Source organism: Condylura cristata, unplaced genomic scaffold, assembly GCF_000260355.1.
Source record: "Condylura cristata isolate star-nosed mole 26May11 unplaced genomic scaffold, ConCri1.0 scaffold00014, whole genome shotgun sequence".
Lineage (NCBI taxonomy): Eukaryota > Metazoa > Chordata > Mammalia > Eulipotyphla > Talpidae > Condylura > Condylura cristata.
Genome location: NW_004567115.1, coordinates 9924791 through 9950715, shown reverse-complemented (window position 1 = coordinate 9950715; position 25925 = coordinate 9924791). Strand labels below are relative to the sequence as shown.

Genomic DNA, 25925 nt, shown 5'->3' with positions numbered 1-25925 from the left:
CTATGAAGTGAGGTTTAGATACCACCCTTTATTAGATATCTAATAGTCCCATTTTGTTGAATTTCTTTTCCGTTTTGTAACAACTGCAAATTTTTGACTGGGCATTAGTAACCTGAGGCAGTGAACAAGCAAAAATCTGGACAGTATTCTTCAGAGGGGAGAGAGGCAAGGCAAAATGTCTACCCCATAACTGAGAGAGTCTCTTGCTGATGATTTGGTTGTAGTTAGTGTGGCACCATTAATCATCCTGAACAGCTCAAATCCACCTTCACAACATTTAATGGCTAGTTGGGGAATAGATGAGCCCTCATATAGGATTGTTAATATAATTGGGTTTTTTTATATTAATAGTAAACAGGATCCTGAACTAAAAGGAAGGAAGTGTTATAAGAGCATAATTGGCCCAATTAACAAAATTGGAGTTTGGACTATAACTTTCATAAATGTATAGTTTCTTTGTTAACTGCTCTGAATTAGTTCTGTGGTTTCCTTGTTCTTAGAAATACATACACCCTGAAGAGTAAAGGGTTTATATGTACTGTTATTTCAAATAATAGTTCAGGAAAAGATAAAGTGGATATGGGTGTGTCGAATGAGAAAGATAATGATAAAGCAAATACGGTAAAATGTTTAAAATTAGTAAATCTGGGGAAAGAATACATGAAAGTTCCTTGTATTTTTTTTTTTTTAATAGAGGACCTGGTATATAGGCCTGATGTGTGGGAATGAGAGGGTTCACCAGAAACAGAGTGGGGAGCAGAACAGGCAGATCGACTGAAATACACTGCTGAGGGGAACAGCAGGCGCAGCAGTGTGACAGGAGAGGTCTGCTGCGCTATGTGGGTTAGCTCCCTGGCCTTGTCATGCTGCAGTGGCCGCAGATAGCTTCATAGTGCTTCACTTTAACTCCTTGCACCCCTAGGGAGTTCCTTGTATTGCTACTGTCTTATAACTTTGAATTTATTTCAATATTATAAGTGAGAAAAGAACCACAATTTGTATAAGAAGAATGTATAATCTTTGAAAATGTCATATTGAAAGGCACTGCCCTTTTTCTCAGTGTGTAAGTCTGAATTGCTTAGATGTTTCTTGAATCCACTTGACAGATAACCTTTTAAAGTAATTGTTGAGGGCCCTCCCTGGTGGTGTAACGGGAGTACTACGAAGGTGTCCGAAGCCACTGCAGCACAAGTTCCATTCCTAGCCAGAGATGTGACCCACATGATATGGAGACCACTCCCTACCTGCCCACTGCTCCCCTCAGCAGTGTATTTTAGTAAATCTGCCTTTTCTGCCTCTGGTGAATCCTCTCACCCCCACCCCCACACCTCTGGCCTGTACCCAGTTTTTGTATGCATGAATAAATAAATCTTTTAAAAATAAATAATAAAGTACTTGTTGATTGGACTTCCCTGGTAGCCTAGGGGTTAAGTCTCAGCACTACCACGTCTTAAGGCCTGAGTTCTATTCCCTGCCAGGGAGCTAACTCATATGGCACAGCAGACCTCTCCTGTCTCACCCTGCTGCTCTCCTTAGCAGTGTACCTCATTAAATCCGCATGCTCTGCTCCCCACTGAATTCTCTCATCACCATCACCATCCCACCTCTGGCCTATACTCCAGTTATTCTGTGCACTCTAGTTCTTCTATGAATAAATAAATTAATAAATCTTAAAAAGTTAGTAAATAAATAATTTGTTGTTGATAGTAAATTGGTTCTGTAAGGTTTACATTAGTTTGAAATTATTAAAAGTTATTTTCAGCCAAGTATTATCATAAATAAAAAGTAAATAAAAGTTAAAGCATGCTATTTTAGGTACAAAATATGAGATGGCTATAAAAAGTATGAGACTGTTATGCTTGTATGGTTGACAGATAATCCTGATAGTTCTTAAAGATAAATTCTGCAGCAGGTTTGGAGTAAGACTGACAGTATGGAAGAATAGTTGGGTTATTTAAATTCCTTTCTAAACCAACCATATTGCTTCATAGCCACTTGTGGAGGCCACTTAATATACATGCAAACACTATGCGGGGAATGAAGTGCCTCAGAGACAATGAGAGTGCACAAATCCTGGGGTGATAGGTGTATGTGAAATGTGCATATAATTAGGGTTTCTCCTGAGTCTATCAAAACTACCAAGAAAAAGGAAATGACCGGCCTATTTTGTGGGTTGTTGTTTTTTTTTTTTTTAATTTATGAGAAAATAGTTGTTCTTACCCTTGCCCTTCTCAAAGAGAATTTTATGTCTGCCTCACCCCCCGTTTTGTTAAAGTTCTCTGAAATTGGGTAAGAATAGGAAGGAAATCTTAGAGTGCCAGGATATATACACCTTTACTTTACAAACCTGACTTTAAAATTGTGCTTTTCCTTTCCAATCATAGCCAATTTTAGAATCAGGAGCTGTAGAGCTACTCTGTGGACTAACCCAAAGTGAAAATCCTGCTTTACGAGTGAATGGAATTTGGGCTTTAATGGTATGTTTCATTGTTATATATGTCATTTACAAAGAGAATAGAACTGCTGTCGAAGTTAAAACAGAAGAATGTGTTGTTTAAAATGTCAGGAATTTTCTTTTTAAAAAATATTGCTATTTTTGGTCCATTTTCTAAGACCTGGAAGACTCAGTATTCAGCTTACAAATTTGAATATAAACTGTTTGGTTGGCCACTGTGTGCTTCAATTCTCATATTATTAAGGAAGTAGCCAGACATTGAAGATTGACCTATCTAATTTTGGGAAAATAAACTTCCTCATTGTGAACATAATGATATATTGATACCTATATAGAGCTACCTACTTTACAAAGCACTTTCATGTCTTCTTTGCTCTTTATAACAATTTTGTGAAATAAACTAGGGGAGTATTCATACTTTATAGATCAGTAAAACTAAGGTACAGAGTGATTAAGTAATTTGCTGAGGCAACAGATTTGGTGCATAAATGCTTAACTATTAAGTTTTTAGTAAATGATGTATAATCAAAATTCTAAAACTTTTTAACTGAAATCAGAGAACTTTTTTTCTCAAGAAACTTGAAAAATAGAATGTTCTTACATGAATTTTTAGAAGCATAGTTATAATAATTACATCTTAATTACTGTGTATCAGACACTAAATTATTGGTGTTTCATATTTGCTATCTGTATTTCTTATGTCTACCTTATGACTGGGAAACTAGAACTCTGTGGGTAAATAAATCCTCCAAGGCCTCACAACTTAAGTGATGAAAATAGACTTTGAAGCTGCCCAAGTCCAGCCCTTCGCTCTTTTCTGTGCTATGTTTGCTGTCTTTTCACAAAACTTTGAATTAGAAATAATCATCCTCTAAGAAGGCCCCGAAGCCATTAGTTTCACTTTGTACCAATTTTTATCACTTCTTTCTTGAAACTTTTTCCTTGGACTTAACCTTTTTTAAGCTCACTTCTACCTACCTTCTCAGGGGACACTCCTCCAAGTTTTAGTACTTTTGCACTTAAGTTTCAGGGGCTTCATCTTTTCTTACAGTTACAACACTCTTAATAGAAGAGGTTATCTATAAATATACATGTCCATTTGTAACAGACCCCTACTCCCCAATTCTTTCAATTAAAAATAACCCGTGGGGCTTCATTTGAGGGCTCCTTGGTCAGTAAAATTTAGACACTGAAAATTTAACTTAAAACCCCATTCCTCAAATCAACAGTAACTATCTTGTTCTCATCGATTTCCATGTTACCTGCTCTGTACACAAAATGTAAAACTTTGGGATTGTCTTTGGTCTGGGTCTCTTGGCACCCAACCCAGTATTCTTGCTCTTCTCAGCAAGAATGCATGTCAGTGTTACTTAATCTTTCATAAGTTGCAGTTCCTTGATTAAAAATAAGTTACTGGAGGGCAGTAACCACATATTATAATCAGTCTTTTGTTTATAAGAGGTTTTTGTATCAAAAATTAATATATGAGTTATTCAAAATTTGCCATGTTTTTTCAGTTATTATAGCTTCAGGTTAAACTGGAGGTAATACAAGTGTCTAGAAAGGAGAAACATACAAAATAGCTACTGGCTATCTAAGATGGTTAGTAGCTACATCTCCTACTCTTTGAGGAGCTTATGTAATGTGACCCACCTATTTCAATCAATAGCTCACATGGTATTCTGAACACAAAAGGTGTTTCATGCCAATAAAGATAACAGATCTACTACTTATTTTCATCCATAATAAGGGAGTACTTCTAAATCATTCTCAAAATTGATGACACAGTTTAGTTGTTTATAGGCATTTTGTTATTAAGTGCACAGAAAGCAACTTGATAAACCACAAGGATTTTCTCATAATGCAATAGTGGGTTTTGTATTTATTTAAGAAATTTTAAAACATTCAAATGCCCATATCCAGAGTGGTCATATTCTTCACACAGGAGTATAAATAGGAGTGACAGAATTATAAGTGACTAAGAGGAATCAAAAAAGTAATGTGACTTACGCTTAAGGATTTTCTACAGTATCTGTTTATACTTTGAAAATTATCAGTTACAGTATAATTTAGTGAAGCAAATATAGAAGTGAATCTTGAAACCTCTTTAATCCTTTCAGAATATGGCATTTCAGGCTGAACAAAAAATAAAAGCAGATATTTTACGAAGCTTGAGTACTGAACAGCTATTCCGGTTATTATCAGATTCAGATCTGAATGTGCTGATGAAGACATTAGGACTTCTTAGAAATCTCCTCTCTACTCGGCCTGTAAGTAAAATCACCCAGGATTTCAGATTAGGTACTCTTGCATATGCATTACAAAACATTGTCATCTCCCTGCCCCCATTAGTATCTGCCCACAAGTGTGATTCAAATACTGCTCCACCTCAGAGTAATGGGATAGATAATCTAGACCTGCCACCTCCATAGGCACTTTGGAACTGCTTTAAGCAGAGCCACCTGACTCACTTCTGCACTGCCTGATAAACTCCTTCTCCTTCCTCTGCTGGATATGAGCCTGTCTTGATTTATTTCTTTATACTTACCTGGTCTGCTGACCAGGATGGGTTTTCTCATCTGCCTAAATCATTTATCTCTGGGGCCTCTGCATCTTCCCTTTGGAGAATCCTTTTCAGTGTCATTCTGTAGACACCTCCCACCCCATCTCAATGGCCACCCACATTTACTGGTTGACTTCTGGAGATCAGTGGAGAGAACAGTGGATGTGTTTCAGCAGGAGAGGCTGAACCTTGCTAATGGGTTCTCTCATTGTTTCTTAACGTCTCCTGAGCAGTAATGTCAATGGTCTCCAGATGGGTGAAGATTTGTTATTGGTCCCCTTCTCTGTGCCTCACTTGTGTTTGAATTTTCTTTGCATATTTGCCCCAAGATAGTATTCGTAAATGTACACCATATTTTCTGTGTGCATTCTCTGCCTTCTCCCTTCCTCCACCACCAGCCATTTTTTATATTGCCCTTTTCCTTAATATCTTTAGACTTAAAGATCCCCAGTGATTGTAGTTCTGTATTCTATCAGACCAATTCTGTACTTTTCATCTTCAAGTTATCCAAAAGAGCAACAAAAAAAATTGAAGGCAAAATGCAGCTTCAAGATAGGATAAACACTGTTCTTTGGCACCAAGTTCTATTTGCTACAGTGTTCTCTTTGAAGCAGCCATGTATTGTATTGTTTAACTATTAGAAGCCTTCTATTCTTTTCTATGGTCTTTTTCTTTGTTCCCCAGACGATAATTGTGGATTTCCCATTGTTTTGCAGCATATAGATAAAATAATGAGTACTCATGGAAAGCAAATTATGCAAGCCGTCACCCTTATTCTGGAAGGGGAGCATAACATTGAGGTCAAAGAGCAGGTATGTGTTCCCTTTTTTTGAAGAATATCTTCTGAGTGGGAGAACCAAAAAAGACCCTAGTTAGTAATCTCCTGAAATAATCAAATCAAATCTATGAACAGGATGTTGAGATGGGAGGTACTGTACAGACAAGCAAGGTCTGAGGAAAAAGAGCTTTTACCACCCTTCAAGTCTCTTTAAGAATTCTTCCTCCTGCAAGAAAAGAAAACATGACCAGAGTTGTAGTTTCACCTTTGTGTCATGCACTGTACACAGTCCCTGTCTCTAAAGGGTAGCCACCTTCCATCATCCTAGAGTAGATCCTTCTCTGGGATTAACTGCTTCTATCCCACTCTCATATTCAAATTCCTGCAACTCTCTAATAAGATAATTCCTTATATTAGGCACATTTTTTATTTCTTTACTCTTGTGCATCTCTGTCCTTCTATCCTATTTCCCTACCTTTTGTTGGGTTTCCTTAGGGCAAGTTTACAAAAATACAGAAGCTGTACATTCATCAGGTGACAATTTGGGAATTACTTATCTCTATTTCCAGGGATATACTATAGAATATTTTTCTAATACATACATACATACATACATATATATATATATATCACCCTAGAGGTGATAGCACTTAGACTTAATCCCTAGGTCACCAGGAGGTCCAGATTTACTGTAGAACTGTTAAGGTAGCTGCAAATTTAAATTTTTATCACAAGACCTGAGGTAATAGTACTTTTCAGCTTTCTGACATAGGTAGGTTATGTTTATTTACTTACAACATTCACTGAGCTACACACATTTGTATATGGAAGAAACTTGCTAAACATCAATGGAGAGTTGTACTGAAAGTCTAACTGTAGGGCCTGTGCTCCTCATCCTTTGTGCACCTGAGTTAGAATAATTCAGCCTCAGTAAAGCAATCTAAGAAGTCAAGAGTGGTCAAATTCGTGAGTTATGATTGTATTTATAAACAAAAAAGTGATAGATATGATAAAAGTGGTTTTAAGATGGATGTTTTAGATGATTTCTCTTAAATGCAATAATAACTGTGTTTTGGTAAACAAAATCATAACACAGAAAAGCTATAATCTTATAGTCATCACTGTAAGAAAGTATCCTATCTGGAAAGCAGAAGAATGAGTTTTGCCTGTATTTATGGCTCACCTAGATAGAACTAAGCAAACTTGGAAAGTAAATCAAAGCAGAAAGGTAAGGCAAGATTTGTGAGTTCAAAAGGAAAACACCAATAATAAAATGTTTTAGCAGGACACAGTTGATACTTATATATCATCTGATTTGGTGATGGCTCAAATGTAGTTGTCTCTGGAAAGATTTAAACTATTCTGATTGTTAACTGAAAGTTTTATTCCAAACATTTTTGATACATTCTTTTTCCTTTTCTGTCTTGTTCCCTCCCCCCCCCCAGTATACTGACGTGTAATAATATGCATATATGTAGGCTTTCTAGTGCATTAAGTAGACACATGTATACTCCCATGAAATGGTCACCACAACCAACTTAGTGACTCTATTTAGCTCACTACCATTAGATCAAGAGCAAGACAAGGTATGTCCATTCCCAACACTCCTATTCAGAATCATATTGGAATTGCTACCAAGTACAATAAGGCAAGAAAAAGAAATAAAGGACATATGGATTGGAAAAGAAGAAATAAACTACTTCCAGATGACAAGTATGTCTATAGAAAATGCCAAGGACTCCACAAAAAAGCTAAGACTAAATCAGTGAGTTGAGCAAGATCACTAAATAGAAAAGTCAATTTTATTTTTATATGCTAATAATGAGCAAATGGAAATTGAAATTTTAAAAATACTACCATATAATAGCTCAGGAATGAATAATATGTGTAATTCTTACAAAATATTTACAGGCTCAATATTCTGAAAACTACAAAACGCTGATAATGTAAGAAATTGAACATAAACGATGAAGAGATAAATCCAATAAAAAGTCCGTTCTACCCCTCAAATGATTATAGATTTTCTGCAACTCCAGTCAGAATTCTAGCATTTTTTAATAAATATGAATACAGATATAAATGTCTGAAATATTTTTCTTTTAGATATAAGTGCTAATGACAAAGCAGTTTTGAAAAAAAAGAATAGAACTAGAGGGTTCATAATATTTTATTCACAACTTACTATAGAGTAATCAAGACAGTGTGCTCTTAGCAAAAAGATAGCACATACAAAATGGAATAGAAGAGAGCTCACAAATAACCCAACACAAATATAGGCCAGTTGATTATTGGCAAGCAAAGATACAAAGGCACTTCAATAGAGAAAGAATGGCTTTCAACAAATGGTGGTTCTGTAACAATCACCAAAATATTAAGTTTAAACTGTATTTTATACCTTAAGCAAAAATTAACTCAATGGACCATAGACCTAACATAAAAAATAAAAACTGTTAAACTTTCAGAAAGAAATGAAGGAGAAAACCTTTGAAATCTTATATTAAGCAAAGAGTTCTTAGGTATGGCATTAAGAGAATCAAAGTTGAAAACTCTTGTTTTATGAAAGGCGCTGTTAAGAGAATGAAATAACAAACCATCCATTAGAAGACCTGGCAATTGTTTTGTGTCCAGAATATTTAAAGAACTCTTAATACTCATAATAAAAATTCTTTTTTTAGTGTAAGTAAACACTCCCCAATAAAATTTCACTACACATCTCTTAGAATGGGTAAAAACGTTTTTAAAAACTGACAGGTACTAGAGAGGACATAGGGCATCTGATGAGCATTCAAAATACTGCCACTTGAGAAAAACCTTGCACTTTCTGCAAAGTTCAACATATATTTACTATAGAACCCAGGAGTCCCACTCCCAGACATTTATTCATATGAGATGCAAAGCTAGTTTCACTCAAAAACTTGTATGTGAATGTTTAGTAGGAACATTTATTTATAATTACCAAAAACTAAAAATAAATCATACATTCCTTCAGTAGAGAATGAAATGCAATCAGCAGTAAAAAGGGACAAACTGTCCACTACATACAACCTCTAGCGAAATCACAAATAAATGACAGAAACCAGGCTCAAAATGCATCATATTATATGGTTTCATTTCTGTGACATTCTGGAGAACATAAATCCATAGAGCAGATCAGTAGTTTCCAGGGCTTGAAACAGTGGGGAAAGGATTTAACAGTGAAAGGCTAGCACAAGAACATTTGAAGAACAGGTCATAGAACTGCTTTATATGTTGAATGCTAATAGTGATGGTAATTACAATATTCCCAATAAAACTACAAGTAGAACCAACTAAAAATAGAACTATCACCAGAAGCTTGAATTTTACTGTACTTAATAATTGGAATTATGGTTGATGTTGTATTAAACTTACAGATTGCTTCAGGGAGAAATGTAATATTAATAATATTGAATCTTTTAGTCCATGAATACAATAGCTCTTCCAAACTACTCAGGTCTTTTTTTTAATTCTTAGCAATACCAAGAAGTTTTCAGTGTATAGGTCTTAAGCTTCTTTTGTCAGATTTATATCTAAGTTTTTCATGTATTTGGTTGTTATTATAGATGGTATTTTAAAATGCTGATTTTGAATTCTTCATTGGTACTTAATAGGAATACAGTTTTCATTTATCAACCCTGTATCCTACGGTCTTATTAAAATCATTTTTCAGTTTCATTGTGGTTACTTAGCACAGATAACTATGTCATCTGTAATAAAGACAGTTATATTTCTTTCCAATCTGTATGCTGTTTTATTCCTGTCTTACTGCTTTAGGTAGAACTTCCAGTACAGTCAATGAGAGTAAAGAGTGTGGACATAGTTACCTAATATTTACAATACTAGAGGGAAAGCAGTCAGTCTTTTACCATCAAATATGTAATGTGTAGGCTTTTCATAAATTTTTCAAATAGAAGAAATTCCCTTTTCTTAGACTGAGAGTTTGCATGATGAATAGATTTTTTTTCAATTACCTTTTGAGCAGCTGTTTAAATTCTCTTTTTCTTTTTTAGTTTGAGTAATGTGGTAAACTCTATTGTGTTTCACATGATAAATGAATCTTGAGATTGCTGAACTCAACTTACTGAATCTGATGAGGATTATTTCACATATATACTCATAAGAAAACATAGGTATATCACTCTCTCCGGGTGTCTTCATCTGGCTGTGGTATTGGAGTCATGCTTGCCTTGGGGAATGAAATGATATTCCTTCTTCAGTTTTCTGTAAAAAATTCTTTAAATTTTGATAGACTCTACCACTGAAGCCATCTGGACCTGTTGTCTGTCTCATGGAAAGGAGGTTAGCTGCAAACTCAGTTTATTTTATAAAAATAGGACTATTCAGTTTTGTTTTGTTTTGTTTTTCATTTCCCTTTTACTTCAGTATTTAATCCTTCAAGGAATTTGTCCATTTCATCTGGTTTTTAAATTTATAAATATAAAAATTTTCATGATCTCTTATCTTTTTAAAGTTTGTGGTAATCTTTGCATTATCACCTCTTTGATTCCGTGTAGTGGTAATTCCTTTTTCCTAATCAGTCTGACTAGAGGTTTATCTATTTTATTGATATTCTCAAAGAAGCAGCTTTTGGTTTCATTGACTCTTTCTTCCCCATTATTTTTCTGTTCACTATTTCTACCCAGTATAAGATTGATACTTTAAATTTTTCAGGTTATACATTCTCTGTATACTGTTCTGGCCTGAAAGCAGCTATAGACAAAATGTAAATAAACAGATGTAACTATTTTCCAATAAAACTATTTATCAAAACAGGCAGCAGATCAGATTTGTCCCACAAAGTCATTGTTTGCCAATTCCTAATCTAGATCATTGTTTTCCACTTGAGAGAGAGAAAGAGAAACTTTTGACTTAGCTACTTAGCTGATAATATTAAATTGGCATGTCCATTGCTCTCTTTAGGATTTTGTTCCCCATCTCCATAGGAATATTTATAGTTGGGTTAGGGCTTCAAAGCAGATCTACAGCTCAAATTTGCTATGCTGTACAAATTTGAGAAGACATGGGGGTATTCTAACTTTCTATGAAGTGGAAACACTTGTTTATCTTGCTGACATAATCTGTTCTAAGGAATGTTTCCAGAATGTTATATTCTGGAATAATAGGTAAAAATGGAGTAATTCTTTCCTAGGGGAATTTTTTTGAACATCTATTTATGCATACAAGAACTGGGGTACAGGCCAGAAGTACGGGGATAAGAGGATTCTCCAGAGACAGAGTAGAGAGCAGAACAGGCTAATTGACTGAAATCCACAGCTTAGGGGAGCAGCAGGTGGGTTAGGAGAAGTCTGCCACACCATGTGGGTCAGCTCTCTGGCTGGGAATCAAATTTGTGCTGTGTGTAGCAGCCATGACTAGCTTCATAGTGCCATGCTTTAACCCATTGCGCCACCAGAGAGGGCCCGTAGGAGAATCTTGAGGTGCTTACCACTTCCTCGTCCTAGGAATACATATGTCATAAAACTGATTAAATTCCTCAGGGTTAAAGTAATTTCCATTACCACCTTTGAAGCTAATTCATTGAAGTGGATCTTTCTGATAAGAATGAAGTGGGGGTGAGGGAAAGCAGAGCACAAAAGAGAAAACACCTATGTTTTCTCCTGTCCTGCTTTCTAATCAGGCTGTTATTCTCATAGCTTGTCCTTAGTCTGCAATTTAATTGAAGCCTGAAAGAGTAAGAAGAATAGGAAGAGGCCCTCCTTGGTGGCGCAGAGGGTTAAATCACAGCACTATGAAGCTATCCACAGCCACGGCTGCACGAGTTTGATCCATTTCCAGGGAGGTGACCCACATGGCATAACAGACATTTCCTGACCTGCCCACTGCTCCCGTCAGCAGTGGGTTTACTTAGTATATACTTAGAACCTGAGAAAGCCCAGGGTGAGGACTTGATCACTACCACTGATGAATATCATCTTGCCAACCTGCTCTTCAAAGGTGGGATTATTGTATAACTTGATCTTCTGAGTCTTTGTTTCTGTATTCCTTGGGAAAAGAGCAGAACAAGGAATACTATGGCATTTCCACATGTAATTTTTATTCTGCATGTATTAATGAGTGTGATGGTATCAGATTTGAAGAAAAATGTTAAGACATAGATGGGATGGAGGATTGAACACTCATTGTATCTAGTAACCCTATCAGGTGTGGCTAGAATGTGGGTAGAACAACCATCAATCATATGAACCTGGTGTCATCTTGAACTTGAACTCTTTAAAATCAGTTGAGTATCACTTTCTTCTCAAACTAATTACTTCTGTTAATTCTACTTATTATAGTCATGTCTGTCCCATCATAGGATCTTTCCAAATGAGATTAATCATAAGAGATTAATCAAAAAGAATAAAGATCTATTAGTTTTCTTAGGCATAATAATATGGCATGTAGGAAAACATTTTTCTTACATAATTAAATACTACAATACTTAGAGGTAAAATATCAGTTTTCTTTGAAATGGTTCAGGGAAAAAAAAAGAAGGAAAACCCTTTCACATACATATGTATATACACATACACACAACCCCATATTCTTTAGAACAAATATGACACAGTGCTTATTAATGTTGAAGCTAGATGATGAGTATATGATGGGTAATTTTTTTTTATAATTTATTAATTTTTAACAATAAGAGAAAGAACTCCAAACCTATTCCCCCCTTGCTCTCCTCACTACTCTGAGAAATTTTGAGTGTTGTGCCTGCCAGGATTTCCGACAGGCTTATTGCATACCAGATCACTTTGAAATTTTATCTTACCCAGATCATCTCCCTCTAATTGCTGGGCACATCAAGGTCTCCTTGTCACTTAGTCCTCTAGTCACCCCTAGTAGCTGGTGACATCATGGATTATAAATTGTATTTTCCCTGCCCTTTTTATCCCAGAACCAACTTTTTTTGGTTCCAGCCTCACTCCCACAATCTAGATGCCACAGTCTGGGAGAATTAAGACTGTACACCTTTTAAGATAGCTGAGCATTTGGGCTGTAACAAGATTACATTCTCCTCAGTTAGCTATAGCTTGCAGGCTTAATTAGCTTAAGTATAGCAAAGAGAGTTTCAAGTTGGAGAAAATTATTTAAATTTAGATCCCATCCCCACCTCTCATCACTTTCTTTGAGTGATTCCTGACTGTGCTCCAGGATATAGTGTCAGGACCCAAGAAGCCTTTCCTGAACCTTGCACTAACTTCATGTTTTTCAGTTATGCTTTTATCTAGTTACACCTTAGTGAAATGTTACTGTATGACTGACAGCTTCAAAGTTTGGGTGTGTGTTTTATTTCTGTTTCCCTCTGCTAGGTGGATGCAAGCATGTTAAAGGTGCTCACTAAATGTTTGCTGATTTGCTAAGGCTGGCACTAAGTATCTCTACCCCTGTCCTTTCACCTTTACCTTAATCCTTCCCACCTGCTGGTCTGACTGAGAATGTAACGGAGAAGCCTTTTTCTCCAGTACCAATGTGATTGCCTTCAGGATGTACCATGCTACCGGCTGGCATAGTCTCCCTCCAGCCTCCACTTAGGCCATTGTAGACCAAGCTTCTTTAGACATCTTGCTTCCCTTTCTGTTTCCCTAAAATGATTCCAAAAAGTCAAGAGGTCCTAACTGCAATGATTATTGTAGCTGTCAACTGTGATGTAACTGTGATCCACTAGCTACACTAGTGGACAGGATTTAGGCCTTCACCCTAAAGAGAATGAGCTTGGGAGCAAGTAGAATTCAGAGGGTGAAGAATGAGAGTTGCAACAGCTATGAAGCTTCCATCAGAGAGACTACATCTGAAGGAAGATGTGAGTGATTGTAAGAGCCTCTCCCAGAAATGAAATTTTCAAGAAAGAAACTACCTAAATTTTCGGTTTCTCTTTTGTGTGAGATGAACTTTTTTTTTTTTTTAAAGATTTATTTATTTATTCATACAGAACTGGGGTAAAGGCCGGAGATGCAGAGGGTGAGAGGATTCACCAGAGACAGAGTGGGGAACAGAACAGGCAGATCTACGAAGTACACTGCTGAGGGGAGCAGCGGGCGGGTCAGGAGAGGTCTGCCTTGCCATGTGGATCTCCTCCGGGGCAGGCAGGTATCGAACTCATGCGGAAGTGGCTTAAGCTTCTCAGTGCAGTGCTTTAACCCACTGCACCACCAGGGAGGGCCCGAGATGAACTTTTTTTAATTGTGGTTACTTTGTTGGTAATGACACCAGGAGGTGAGAAATCAAGACACTCATATGGAGTCTGTGAGAGTCCATGCATTTCAGGAGGGAAATTGCCCAAGTTCTTGAGAGAGATTGAATCTGGGGACTTGAGAGCCTTGCTAATCACTGGCCCTTTGTTCTCTTCTAGACATTGTGCATCCTAGCCAACATAGCAGATGGGACAACAGCAAAAGAACTTATTATGACCAATGATGACATCCTGCAGAAAATTAAGTATTACATGGTAGGCCTTTGTTCTTTTTCATGCTCTACACTAGCTATACTTTAGAAGGAGGGACTGTAGCATTGTTAAGTTGTGTAGAGACTTTGAAAAGAGGAATATACTCTGTAACAACAAATCAAGGACTTCTCTGAAGGAAAAAGAGCAATACCAATTTTTAAGCTCATGCCATTTAGCAATATTGCCATCCACAAACCCACTCCTTATCCTTCTCATCTTTTGATTGCCTCCCTCTTTGTCAGTGAAGTCTTGAGCTCTTGGCTCTCTCTCAGCACCCTCCAATCCATATCATCCCTCTCAAGGCTTCAGTACCAGGTTGATGAACCTTATAGCCCACTAGCATCTCTGGTACCTGTTGTTTGAGGTACCTCTGGTTCCTGGTATCTGTTTTTTTAATACCGCCCTTAATAGAAACTGCCCTTTTTCAAAATCTGGATATCAGACATCTCACTTTTTATTCTGTTGTTGTCTCTTGGCAAAAGAGATAGTTAACCATGGATAAACCTGTCTTCTCTTTGCCTACTTGTTGGAGTTAACAACTGCAAAGAAGGATATAGGAGCAGAGTGTCTGGTTTTATGCTAAATTCACAAAACTCTGGTAGGCACTCAGCACTACCTAGTATCCACCAGTGATTCTCCAGCAAGCTGATGCCTCATTCTCCAACAAGTATAGGTTCTTGCTTTCTCTCCATTCTTTAAATCTCGCCTTTTCTCTGACAATCACTTTTAGTGATGACCTCGTCTTTTGTTTTATTAAGAGAATACAACTCAATATCCTTCCGTTATACCAAGAGTAAAATCATTTACACTCTTCCCTTTATATTGGCCTATTAGTCCTATCTTTGACCTTATTCATCTATAGCCCCAACTCGTCTTGTTCCCCTCCTGTTGTTCACTATGTTGACCTCTTTCCATACCTAGAAAGATGTTCTTTTCTACCTCAGGACCTACACATGATGACTTCTCTGTCTGTAACACTTTCTCCTTATACCCCATTCCTTCCTGGCATGCCTTCTACCTTTAAAATATCAGTCCAACTCATACTTCCTCATGGACTATTATCTGTATGGGTTGTTCTTTCTACTGCGTTCTGTTCTTGTCAGCTCAGATGTACTGTTAGATATTCGTTTGTAGGCCTGCTAATTTTGTCTTCTCTAGAAGACTGAGGGCAAGGACTGTCACAGTGGTACATCTGTCACCTGTACTGAGGTATACTGTACTGAGGTATATTGTACTGAGGTACAATGTACTGAGGTATATTGTCCTGAGCCTGACCTTTAGTATGTGCTCATAAATATTTGATGAATGAAAACCTTACTGTTTCAACCCCCAGTAATTTCTCTAGCTTTCCAATACCAGATCCACATCATACCACTAATCTTTCAAGATTCTTTTGATTTCCTATACCCACTGAAGTACACCTACTCTCTACTGCTTTTTGAAGCTGAACTTTCTTAAAGGCATCTTCTTCACACGCCATCTCCTTCCTCATCTCTAAATTCATTCTAACCCACTTCATCTCACCTCTATTTGGATCACTTAACTTCAACTTTTTTGATTAAAGTCATCAGAGGTCTCCTTGATACCAAATCCAAAGGATAATTTTCTGTCCACATCTTACCTTACCTGTAGCAGACTACAACTGACCATATCCTATATCTAAAGATATCCTTTTACCTTGACTTCCATGACACACACTTACTTGCTTAGACCTACTCCCCTTTCTCTTCTCTCCTACATGCTATCCTGAGATTGGTGCTTCACAAACTTGTACATTAGAATCTAATTGGGTACTTCCAAGATTTATCACTTGACCCCTTCTTCCCAAGGTTATGATTTAATAGGTCTGGGAGGTAGCCTGGATATCAGGATTGTGTGAAGTTTCTAGATGTTCTTATATACAGCCAGAGCTAAGAACCACTGGCATAGGAGAAATCTCATCCATTCCATGACTTTTACTGTCTCTATGTTGATGACTCCCAAATTGTATATACCTCCAGCCTAGACCTGTCTTCTGAACTCCAGACTCATATCCTCCTTCCATGTGGCTGTCAGAAGTCTCTTGAATTAGATGTTTAAAATGAATTCTTAATTACCTCCTCTAAACCTAAAGTTCTCTTCTGATCTTTCCCATCTCCTTACGGTGACTTTATTCTCTAGCTCATGGCTCAAAGCTAGGATCTTAATCTCTATTTCTCTAGTTCTTTCACATCATTCAACTTATCAGAATGATCTATGAGCCTTCCTCTATAACCAATCTTGTACCTATTAACTTCTTCCTCTCACCACTTCTTCCCCCAGCCAATCTCCTGCCTAATTAACTATAAATAGGCTCCTAGTGACACTCCAATCCCTTCAGCCCAGGTGAACTTCCAAAGATATGGATACATCTTGTGCCTCCACAAATCCTTCAAAGACTTCCTAGCAACTCAGAATGAAATACAGTGTCTTTTCTCTGGCCTTGAAGGGCCCAAAATTTAGCCATGCCTACTCCTCTCAACTAATGTTACTCCATTTTGCCTTCCCATTATGAGTAAGAATCTACCTCATAATCTTTTCAGCAGCTTTTCCTTCCTCTCAAACCTCTGACTCTTTGTTCTTTTCTAGCACCTTCCTGTCCTTTAAGTCTCTGATTAAGTGTGGTCTCCTTCAAAGAAATCTTTTCTGTGCACTCTGTCAAAATTAGATTCCCATCCCTTCACCTTGAATTTTCTAAGTCACAGCAATTTGCTTTCTCAATTCATTTATTGAATGACAAATGAATAAACTTACACACAGTAAATACTTGTCATTATAGTGTATGCTGCTTCATTTGTTCAATAAATGCTCTTGAAAGCTTCACATTGGAAAATTTCCGAATATAGAAAAATATAGCTTAGTCAAGAGCATAGAACTCTCATATGCCAGTGTTTCTGTGTGCATGGATTGAATGATACAGAAATTGCAAACTGTGCCTGTGACCTTGAAGGTGTTTTTGTTTGGCCCATCAGAGGGTGTCTATTATTTAAATGTCTTTTGCTTCCCAGAATACCACATTCTCCATCACCCCTATTGCCTTTAGCCCAACCTGTACTTCAAACTTTTAGCCTATTGAGATTGCCTAGGTTCTACCACATAAATTATTTCAAATGAGATTATCTCCATTTAACTTTTTTCTTCTTTTCCTGTATTAAATAGGGTCATTCACATGTCAAACTGCAGCTTGCTGCGATGTTTTGTATATCAAACCTCATATGGAATGAAGAGGAAGGTAAGAGATTGGTGAGATTTGTTCAATAACAAGGGCCCTCATGGAGAAGGCAGCAAGGATCCCTAAGCTCCTGGGGAGAGGTACCAGTCATTGGAGCCCAAGCACCCAACAGGGTCACCCTGGTATGAGAATCATGGTAAAAGCTTGTGTCAGCTTGACTGTTAACATTGGGCCTCACCTAGAATCAGCACTGCACCAGATTACAAGGGGTGGGAGTAGAAGAGACCCTAAAGAAGTGATAGAACCTAGGAAGAAGATGGTGAGATGCACTTGAAGGAAGTGAAAGTTGAGTGGGTGAGAACATAGGCCTTCCATTGTGTGTAGAGGAAACATATATGTGGACTACAGACAGATTAAGCTCTATGTTACTGGAGAAGAAGGGCATTGGTAACAAATGAGAGATATAGTACAAATGATGGGTATCTGAGGTAGCCAGTCTGAGGCCTCTGAGGTCAGAGATGCTCCACCTTGGCCTCATATTAGAATTATCTAGGAATTTTTGCACCAGACCAGTTAAATCAGAATTGCTGAGGGTGAACTTCTTGCACTCATGGTTTTAAAACTCCCCTAAGGTGATCCCAGCCAAAGTAGCAAACAGATGTTTGAGTGGTAAGTCTGAATCCTGGGTTGCATATGAATCACCAGGAGAACTTTTTTGAACTTTTTTGATTCTGGTTCACTTGATCTAGAGGAAGTCAGTGCATAAGTTCCATCACTTTTTAGTTGGGGGAAAGACTTCAGCATCATTCTGTTCAGTAGCTGTATCCAAAACAAAGTAGAAAGGAGAGAACCATATTCAGTTATAGCCACCAGGGAAACAAAGCTGTGCTCAGAGAGGACCTAGTCTAATTGGAAGACAGTTCTGGGCTAACCCAGAGGAGGCAGAAATTGTTGACAAGTCAGAAAGGAGAAGAGAAGGGAAAAACAAGACATGGTTGGAGTAGGTGGAGGCTGGCTTGTTATGTCCAGAAAGCAAAAATGAAGTTGGTACCTGATAGCAAAGTGTCTGTACAAGGACAAAGAAAATTTTGACCTGGAGAAATCAAACCTGTCAAAACCCGGGGTAGACTGCAGGAAGAAGGATGAGTGGCAAAGAGAACAATCAAGAGTGTTGTCAAAAATGGAAGCATCCAAGGATCCAACTACACTGGAGGAGAGTGAAGGTTGGGATGGAATGATGGGAAATAAGGATACTGTAAGGGTCCAGATTATTTATTGTACGTGAAAGAGAGGAGCCTCCAGGACCACATTTCCAGTAACCTGTAAGCTTTAATCTTAGGTTCACAAGAACGCCAAGATAAGTTACGAGACATGGGCATCGTAGATATTCTACACAAACTGAGTCAGTCACCAGATTCGAACCTTTGTGACAAGTGAGTATCAAAGTGAAAAGATGCTGCTATGGGGTATGTTAAATGATTTTATGGAAGAGTTTGCTTAGTAAGTCACATGACCAAACAAAAATCTTTTATTTTTTTAATTAGATTTTTATTGAGGTCACATTGATTCATTTTATTGTATAGGTCTTGGGTTTACAGCATTATAAATCAACATCCACATATACATTGTTAGTTGCACAAAAGTCTCATTCCCATCTTTTACCATCTCTTACCCCCCTTACACATCTCCCTTCCCCTTCCTTTCTGATAACTGTTAATTTGTTCTTATTGTCTAAGAGTTTGTTTCTGTTGTGTTTGTTCATTAGTTTTGTTTCTTTATCTGCTACATATGATTACTGTCATCCAGTATTTGTCTTTTCTCTGTCTGATCTTTCATCTAGCCTAATACCCTCTAGGCCCATCTATGTTGTTGCAAATGGTAGGGTTCCACCTTTTTATAGCTGAATAGTATTCCATGATAAATGTTTTCAGATTTTTAGATTCTCTTTAATTTTCTTTGAGCCATCTGTGTGAATTTTGAGTAAGAGATAAAGTAATGATTAACAAATTATTAAAGATTCTCCTCTTACTCTGAGTTAACTTGAGCTCGTGCCATCTTAGGGGTTTATAAAGATGCTCCATAAACTACTCCCTTATGTTCCCTTAATGACGAGACTAGAAATGCACGTTGCCTTTTGGAAAGCAGAAATGAAGGCTAAAAATAAAAACATACATTAGTTAAAAACCTCATTGGGCACCTGGCCTGGCAGTGACCACTAAAGAGTCCCTAGCCTCAAAAGAGACACAAAAAGCTTTTCCTAGCTGTGTCCACTCCTTTTAACACAGCTGTCACTTGCCAGCTCACTGTAGTACACAACAAGAAACAACTCTCTCATGTTCTAACTCTTAACTATGGCTCAGAAACCTCTCGTGGTTTGACTCTGTCTTTCTAGCCTTCCAGATCCAGAGCCCGCCAAATCCAACCTATGCTCCAGCCATAGCTATTCCAATACAGAATCACACGTTCATGTATTACACATTCTGTTCCATCTGATTTCCCATCGCAATTCCTTTTCCTCAAAATTCCCATTCATATCTGACAGATTTTTTTTAAATACCTATCTACCAGCCACTGTCCTTGCTATCATACAACTTATATTCTAGTATAGAACACAGACAATGAGCTAATGAATGTGTAATGAGGACAAGTAATGAGAGCCACTGTGAAGAAAAATAAGAAAAGTGAGGGAATGGAGAGTAAGAAAGTTTCTTTTCTTATAGGTTAGTCAGCAAAGGTCTCTCTGAGGACGTGGCATTTGATCAAAGACCTGGATGAAATAAAAGTCTGCCAGGTAGATGTTTAGAGGAAGAGTATTCCAGGCAGATGGGACAGTGAGTTCAAAGCCCTTAAACAGGAGAAGCTTGCATGTTCAAGAAACAACAGGAAGTCCAGTGGGGCTGGAGAAAAATAAACAAAGGGGAGGGGAAATTTTAAGAATTACACTCATGGTGGCAGCCCAGAGCAGGTGAAGGCCTGGTGGGCTATAGTAAGGGCTTTGATTTTTATTCAGAGTATAATGAATGGGAAGTCATTAGAAAGTTTTGATCAGAAGAGATAATTTCTGATTTGAATTTTTAAAAGATCACTGTATAGAGAACTGTCTATAGTAGGGTAAGAATGGAAGCAGGGAGGGAGACCAGCTATACAGCTTCTTGCTATAACACTGTAATAAGTTAAGATAAGGGTGCTAGTAGTAGAAATACTGAGAAGTAGCTGGGTTCACAACTTAATGTAAAGGTAGAACCTTTACATACAGTGTTAGGGTAGAAAGAGAAATGCCTATATTTATAACCTAAGCACCTTGTCATTTGCCAAGATGATGAAAAATACAAAAGAAGTGAGTTAGGATAAGGAGAATCAAGAGTTCAACTTGTGGATGCCTATTAGATATGCAAGGCATTCAGGAGAGTGGTACAGAGATATAAATTTAAATGATAAGGCCATAGAGCTCAATAAAATTTGTAGGGAGAATAGATATGGAGAGAGAAGAGAGGGGTGCTAAGAATCAAACACTGGTGGGGGGGGGGCCCACTGGTGGGGAAGACAAAGGAATACAACAATGGAGCCAAAGGAACAAGCAGTGAGACAGTGAGTCAGGCAGAGATGAAGGCACATTAGGGTCCTGAACGCAAGGGAAGAGATGCCTAGGTGGTGCCATCCATCCTTCAGAAGTTAGACCAGATTATCACCTCCAAAATGTTTTCATGATTTATTCTCCATGTTATCCCCCACCCTCCAGACTTTGCCAGGACCCTGTAACACCCATAGAACATATCATGTTGTATTATGGTTGTTGCTTTCTCTGTTTTTTCCACTGAAAGGAAGAAGCACTTGGTAATTATGACTTGAATAAATGGCTTTCCACACTCAAGCATGCAAAGCAAGCTGGCCTTGATTTCTGGAATTTTGCCATTCCCAAATAACTGCCGCCAGAACTGCTGCTCAGATGAGTGTCATATCAAAGGCAGGTCAAGGCCATCCTGGTGCTGAAAGCTGCATTTGAGCTGCACCTTAAGGACTGGAACTGGTAACAGCTGCCAGCTTAAATGTCAGCCTGCCTCTTCTGACTTGAGAGCCAAATTATTCCCTAGGTTTTTCTCTCATCTTAATTCAAAAATGAAACTAGTCTGCCTAAATCCTCTCTGGAGTAAGCTGAAATACTATGAGAGACCATTATGAAGTAAGATGGGCTTGAGGTCTGGCCTACATTGTTTAGAACACTGTGGTGCTATTTCTTTAAATTTGTGCAGCATGTAAGTTTTCAGCAGTTCTTATTTTAAACCCTATAAAACAACTCCAAGCTACCCCACCCATCTTTGTCTGAGGAAAGTTAATCTCACTCCAAGACCATCCACCTGAAAGACTTTAGATAATAACAGATAGCAGCAGACAATAAGGATGTGGTCTGAGGTCGTCTATAATCAGACATAACCAGTCCCTGAGAAGGACCCCAAAGGAATATGCATTTGGCAATGTAAAGAGAAATTCAAAATTCCGAGTGTTGACCTTGACACAGGAAAGTCTGTTACCTAAAGAAGACCTCTCAGATTCCTTCTGTCTTTAAAGTCTGTGATCTTTGATTTCTAACACTTACAGACCCACGGCCATTATTACTTAAGTAGCCCTTCCCACTACAGAGGGCCTCAAGTTTTGGATAATCTTTAAGAACTAACCTGGAGCAGCATTCAGAAAATAACCTTGTAGAACCCAACTTACTCATAACTTGGAGTCAGCCTATATGGAGTCAGTCTGTATAGATTGCTTGCAACTATCGTTTATATAGTTGTCAGATAATTGCAAGAATATTCCTTTGTACACGACTTTTAAAACTGTAGATTATGTCCATTACTTCACTCCAGAAGCTGCACTGGAGACCAGCTTATTGCATACCCAGGCTTCTTGTTATTGTTGTATCAACTAACAGCAACTGAAAATAGCCTTTTCTTTCCATAACTTTAGAAGCAGAGGCCTGCTCAGTCCACATCTGCAGTGTCTTAGAAACTTAGCTCACAATGGGAATTGTAAAAAAGGCCTCTTCAGTCTGAGTTCAGAGGGAATTGCTTTGCAAAGATGAGGATAGGTTAAATCACTGTGTTATATCTTTTCATTTCCAACTAGCTGCCTTCTTTCACAATCACCATGACACCCCACATCCCAAATTGATCAATGTCATCAGGCATGATAAAAAGGAGATGAAAGTGGAACCTTCTTCACGTTTTGAGGCATTTGAACATGAGATACCCTCATCCCATGAATTCATGACTCCTGCCAGAAACCTTCTAATTAGTATCTAAATTCCTCTTCCTGATCAGTTTTCCTCTTAGCTTCCCAGAACCCTGAAGTGCCCTCCCCTGTATCCTGGAGCCATAGGTGAAAGCTGATTGGCCATAGGAGAGAATAAAGAATGCCGGGTTCATCAAAGCTCTATGCCAATGGCAAAGGGAAACTACAGCAGTCAGTGGGCCGCAGCAGGTGTCGTGGGTACCAGAGCAGGCTTTTGTAAGAGAAACTCAGGCAGGGGGAGGTTGGAGCCAGCAGTGATTTAAAGTGTCTGCTGACCTCAGATCTCTGCCCCTTACAGGAGGTGCTGTATTAAAGATCTGCCTTCTCAGATTTAGACTCCTCCAACTACCATCTTTGAGCCACAAGTTTTTGCCTTAAATACTCTTTGGAGATAATGGCTAACAGGAACTTTATGATTTCAGGGCAAAGACGGCACTGCAGCAGTACCTGGCGTGATGGGAACGCCCTGGCACCTGTGAGCACCCACCTCCTTGTTTAAGGAAGTACAGGAACTAGCCTCAATTGATTCCTTCTATTTTGCACAAGTCACCTTGGACTGCAGGGAGCTGTTTTGCAAAAGCAATTTGGTAGGCTTAGATCTCAAATTCATCTTGAGAACATTTTTTGAGGTAGTAATTTCCTCAGAGGACTATTGTGTTTTGTTGGGTTTTTTTTTGTTTTTGTTTTTGTTTTTTTCCTGAGCTACCTGGACTCTTTATTAGAACAATCAATCATTTTCCTTTGGACCTACAATTTTTTGCCTATGCTGCAGCCACTTTGTGAGTACGAATGAATGTGTCCATGCACACATGGGTGTGTGTATATGTACGTATGTGTCCATGGGTCAGAATGAATGGGTGTATGTGAGGGATACCTCAAATTTTTCTTTTCTTATTTTGTGTGAAAATCTCTTTTCTACAGATTTTCCAGGGTTTAAGCATTGCTTGCTGTATAAAAAAACTTTACTGAATTATATACAGTTTGAATGAAATGTTATTTTAAAAACAAAACAATTGTTAAGTGTTCCATAAAGGTTATGTTGAATTTTGGTCAGATGAATATTTGTAAGTAAAGAATATATGCATTTCTGAACCTCAACTTACATAGATTTTCTTTATAAAAACAAACAAAAAAAAAAGAAGAAAAAGAAAAGTTTGGCTATAGTTGGCCTGAAAAACAGGCACAATAAATGGTGCTGTGCAAAATAGTAAGCTAGCATCTTACTGCCGCCAATATCAGCAGGAACAGAGCCGCTCTTCAGCCTACTTCAGTAAGCACTCAGGCTTCCAAGGCAGATGCAGAAGGTGGAGTGGACTGAGGTAATAAATTCCCCATGCTGTTTAAAAACGTCAAAGGGAAGTACAATTACTGAGAGTGGAAGCCCCACCGTGACTCTCTGGGCTAACCCTGGCAGGAACTGGCACCAAGAACCTCTTACCCTCCCTAACTCCTGTCATTTGGTGTAGCAGTATCTGCCAAGACTTAGACCCAGTTGTGGAATCTTATCCTCAAACTAAAGTAGGTCATTACTTCCTGGAAACAGTCCCATCACCTTGGGCTTCCTGAAACAGCATATATCACTGTGAAACTAAAGAATGTCCTGTAGACCCATCTGTAGAAAGAAGCAAAGAAAGGAGGGTTTAGAAAGCTGTTTTTCTCTTTAACTATACTCAATAAATGACCAGTCACTCAGGACTGCTACTTAAGTATGTTTTGTAAAGTTCAATTAAAATTTAGTGCAAGGTGTGGCTAATATCTTTCCTGCTTCAAGCCAAAAGCAGTGAAACTTGTGAGAAGGAAAGAGAATCTCCCCACGATGACTGACGGTGACTTCTGTTCTTTCTATAGTGAGTGTTGCCTAACCCTTTTGCCGCTTTTAACTTTGCACCTGTTCTAACATCTGGGTCAGATTCAAGGTATAGTCAACAGGTGTTCTTGACTGTTCAAAGGTAGATCCAGTCTGCCTTTTCCCTTTGCAAAAAGGTCAAAAGGTCAAAGGCGCTGCAGCCAGGAAGCGAGGTCTGCATGTAGGAGCTCACCCTGAGGTGTGCCAACGACAGGATCCCAGACCCACCAGCCACTCCTAATGGGTCTGCCCAAATTGCAGCCACCCCATCCCCAAACGGCACCTTCCCTGGAAGATTTAAACAAGTTTGATTGCAAATGAATGATTCTCAAATGTATTTAATGTAGTTTGTCCTGTTCCCAACATGACCACCCAAGATTCAAACAAATTTCCAAGTTATTTTTTCAGTATATCACCAACTTAAAACCTGTCATGATAGGAACTTGGGTTTATGCAGCCATCAGGGTGCTAATGTAAAAAGCCAATTTAAAGGAAATCTAGTTTATTCAGAATAAAGCCTTATTTAGGCCCACTCATTGAGATTTCTAGTACTGAGAAAACATCCTGGGTTGGCATTTGTAACACAAAACACTAGAGAGTTGATATTCCAAAGTACCAAGCAAATATAAAGAAACCAATAATGAATTGCTGAGACAATCTTGAACCTAAATAGCATTAGAAAGCTGAAGGCCCAATGAAATAACACTTCCACACTGAACCCCATGGACAACTCTTGCCTATGATTATAAATAGATGGTCAAAGAAAAAGTGTTTTACTATAATTAACTTTTCTGACTTGAATGAAGGAAATGTATTTATTAAAACAGAGCTGTTTGCTGCTTTACACAGGTGCAGTGTTCAGTCAGCAAGGAAGGGGGAGGAATGGGACTTGGTCTTGTGTCTCCACTCAAGTTCTTAACAAAACTTCTCACTCTCTCTAATACTGCATTCTGTTTCTCCTTTTGTGCCCTGATTGTAACTCAAAATTTATGAACTAGAAAAGAATGTCCAATTTAATAAGTTGCATTTTTTTCCTTAAGCACTTTATGCAGAACAATACTGGTAGTGTTTGGATAATATGATTTTAACACATGCTAATAAAAGCCAAGAAAAATCATGGCAACTTTTAAAAAGGAGTCTGTTTTCCAAATGTCTGGAACATTAGGAAACATTAGAAGATAATGTATACTGTGTCCATCTTAGTGACTGAGATGTTGGGAGGTGACTTTGCATTTCAGAGTTGGGGTGGGCGCCTTAGGGTGATTGCTCCAGGGATGTCTGCTGCAGTCTGGGGCCCCTCTATTCCTGGCCTCCTGAAGCCCAGCAGACCATTTACAGGTCACCAT

The 25925-nt window shown here is 38.1% G+C and overlaps 1 protein-coding gene across 3 annotated transcripts in view; it reads left to right on the top strand.

Annotated features, from left to right (window-relative positions):
- Nucleotides 1-25703, top strand: part of ARMC8 (armadillo repeat containing 8) — a 102111-nt gene extending 76408 nt beyond the window's left edge. For all 3 annotated transcript variants that reach the window (XM_012724928.1, XM_012724927.1, XM_012724926.1), the window contains 7 exons: nucleotides 2385-2477; nucleotides 4576-4725; nucleotides 5735-5830; nucleotides 14168-14263; nucleotides 17438-17510; nucleotides 18790-18883; nucleotides 23156-25703. In XM_012724928.1, the coding sequence (XP_012580382.1) occupies nucleotides 2385-2477; nucleotides 4576-4725; nucleotides 5735-5830; nucleotides 14168-14263; nucleotides 17438-17510; nucleotides 18790-18883; nucleotides 23156-23189 (636 nt within the window). In that variant the 3' untranslated portion in view covers nucleotides 23190-25703. The remainder of the gene's footprint in view (nucleotides 1-2384; nucleotides 2478-4575; nucleotides 4726-5734; nucleotides 5831-14167; nucleotides 14264-17437; nucleotides 17511-18789; nucleotides 18884-23155) is intronic.
- The last annotated feature ends 222 nt before the right edge of the window (nucleotides 25704-25925 follow it).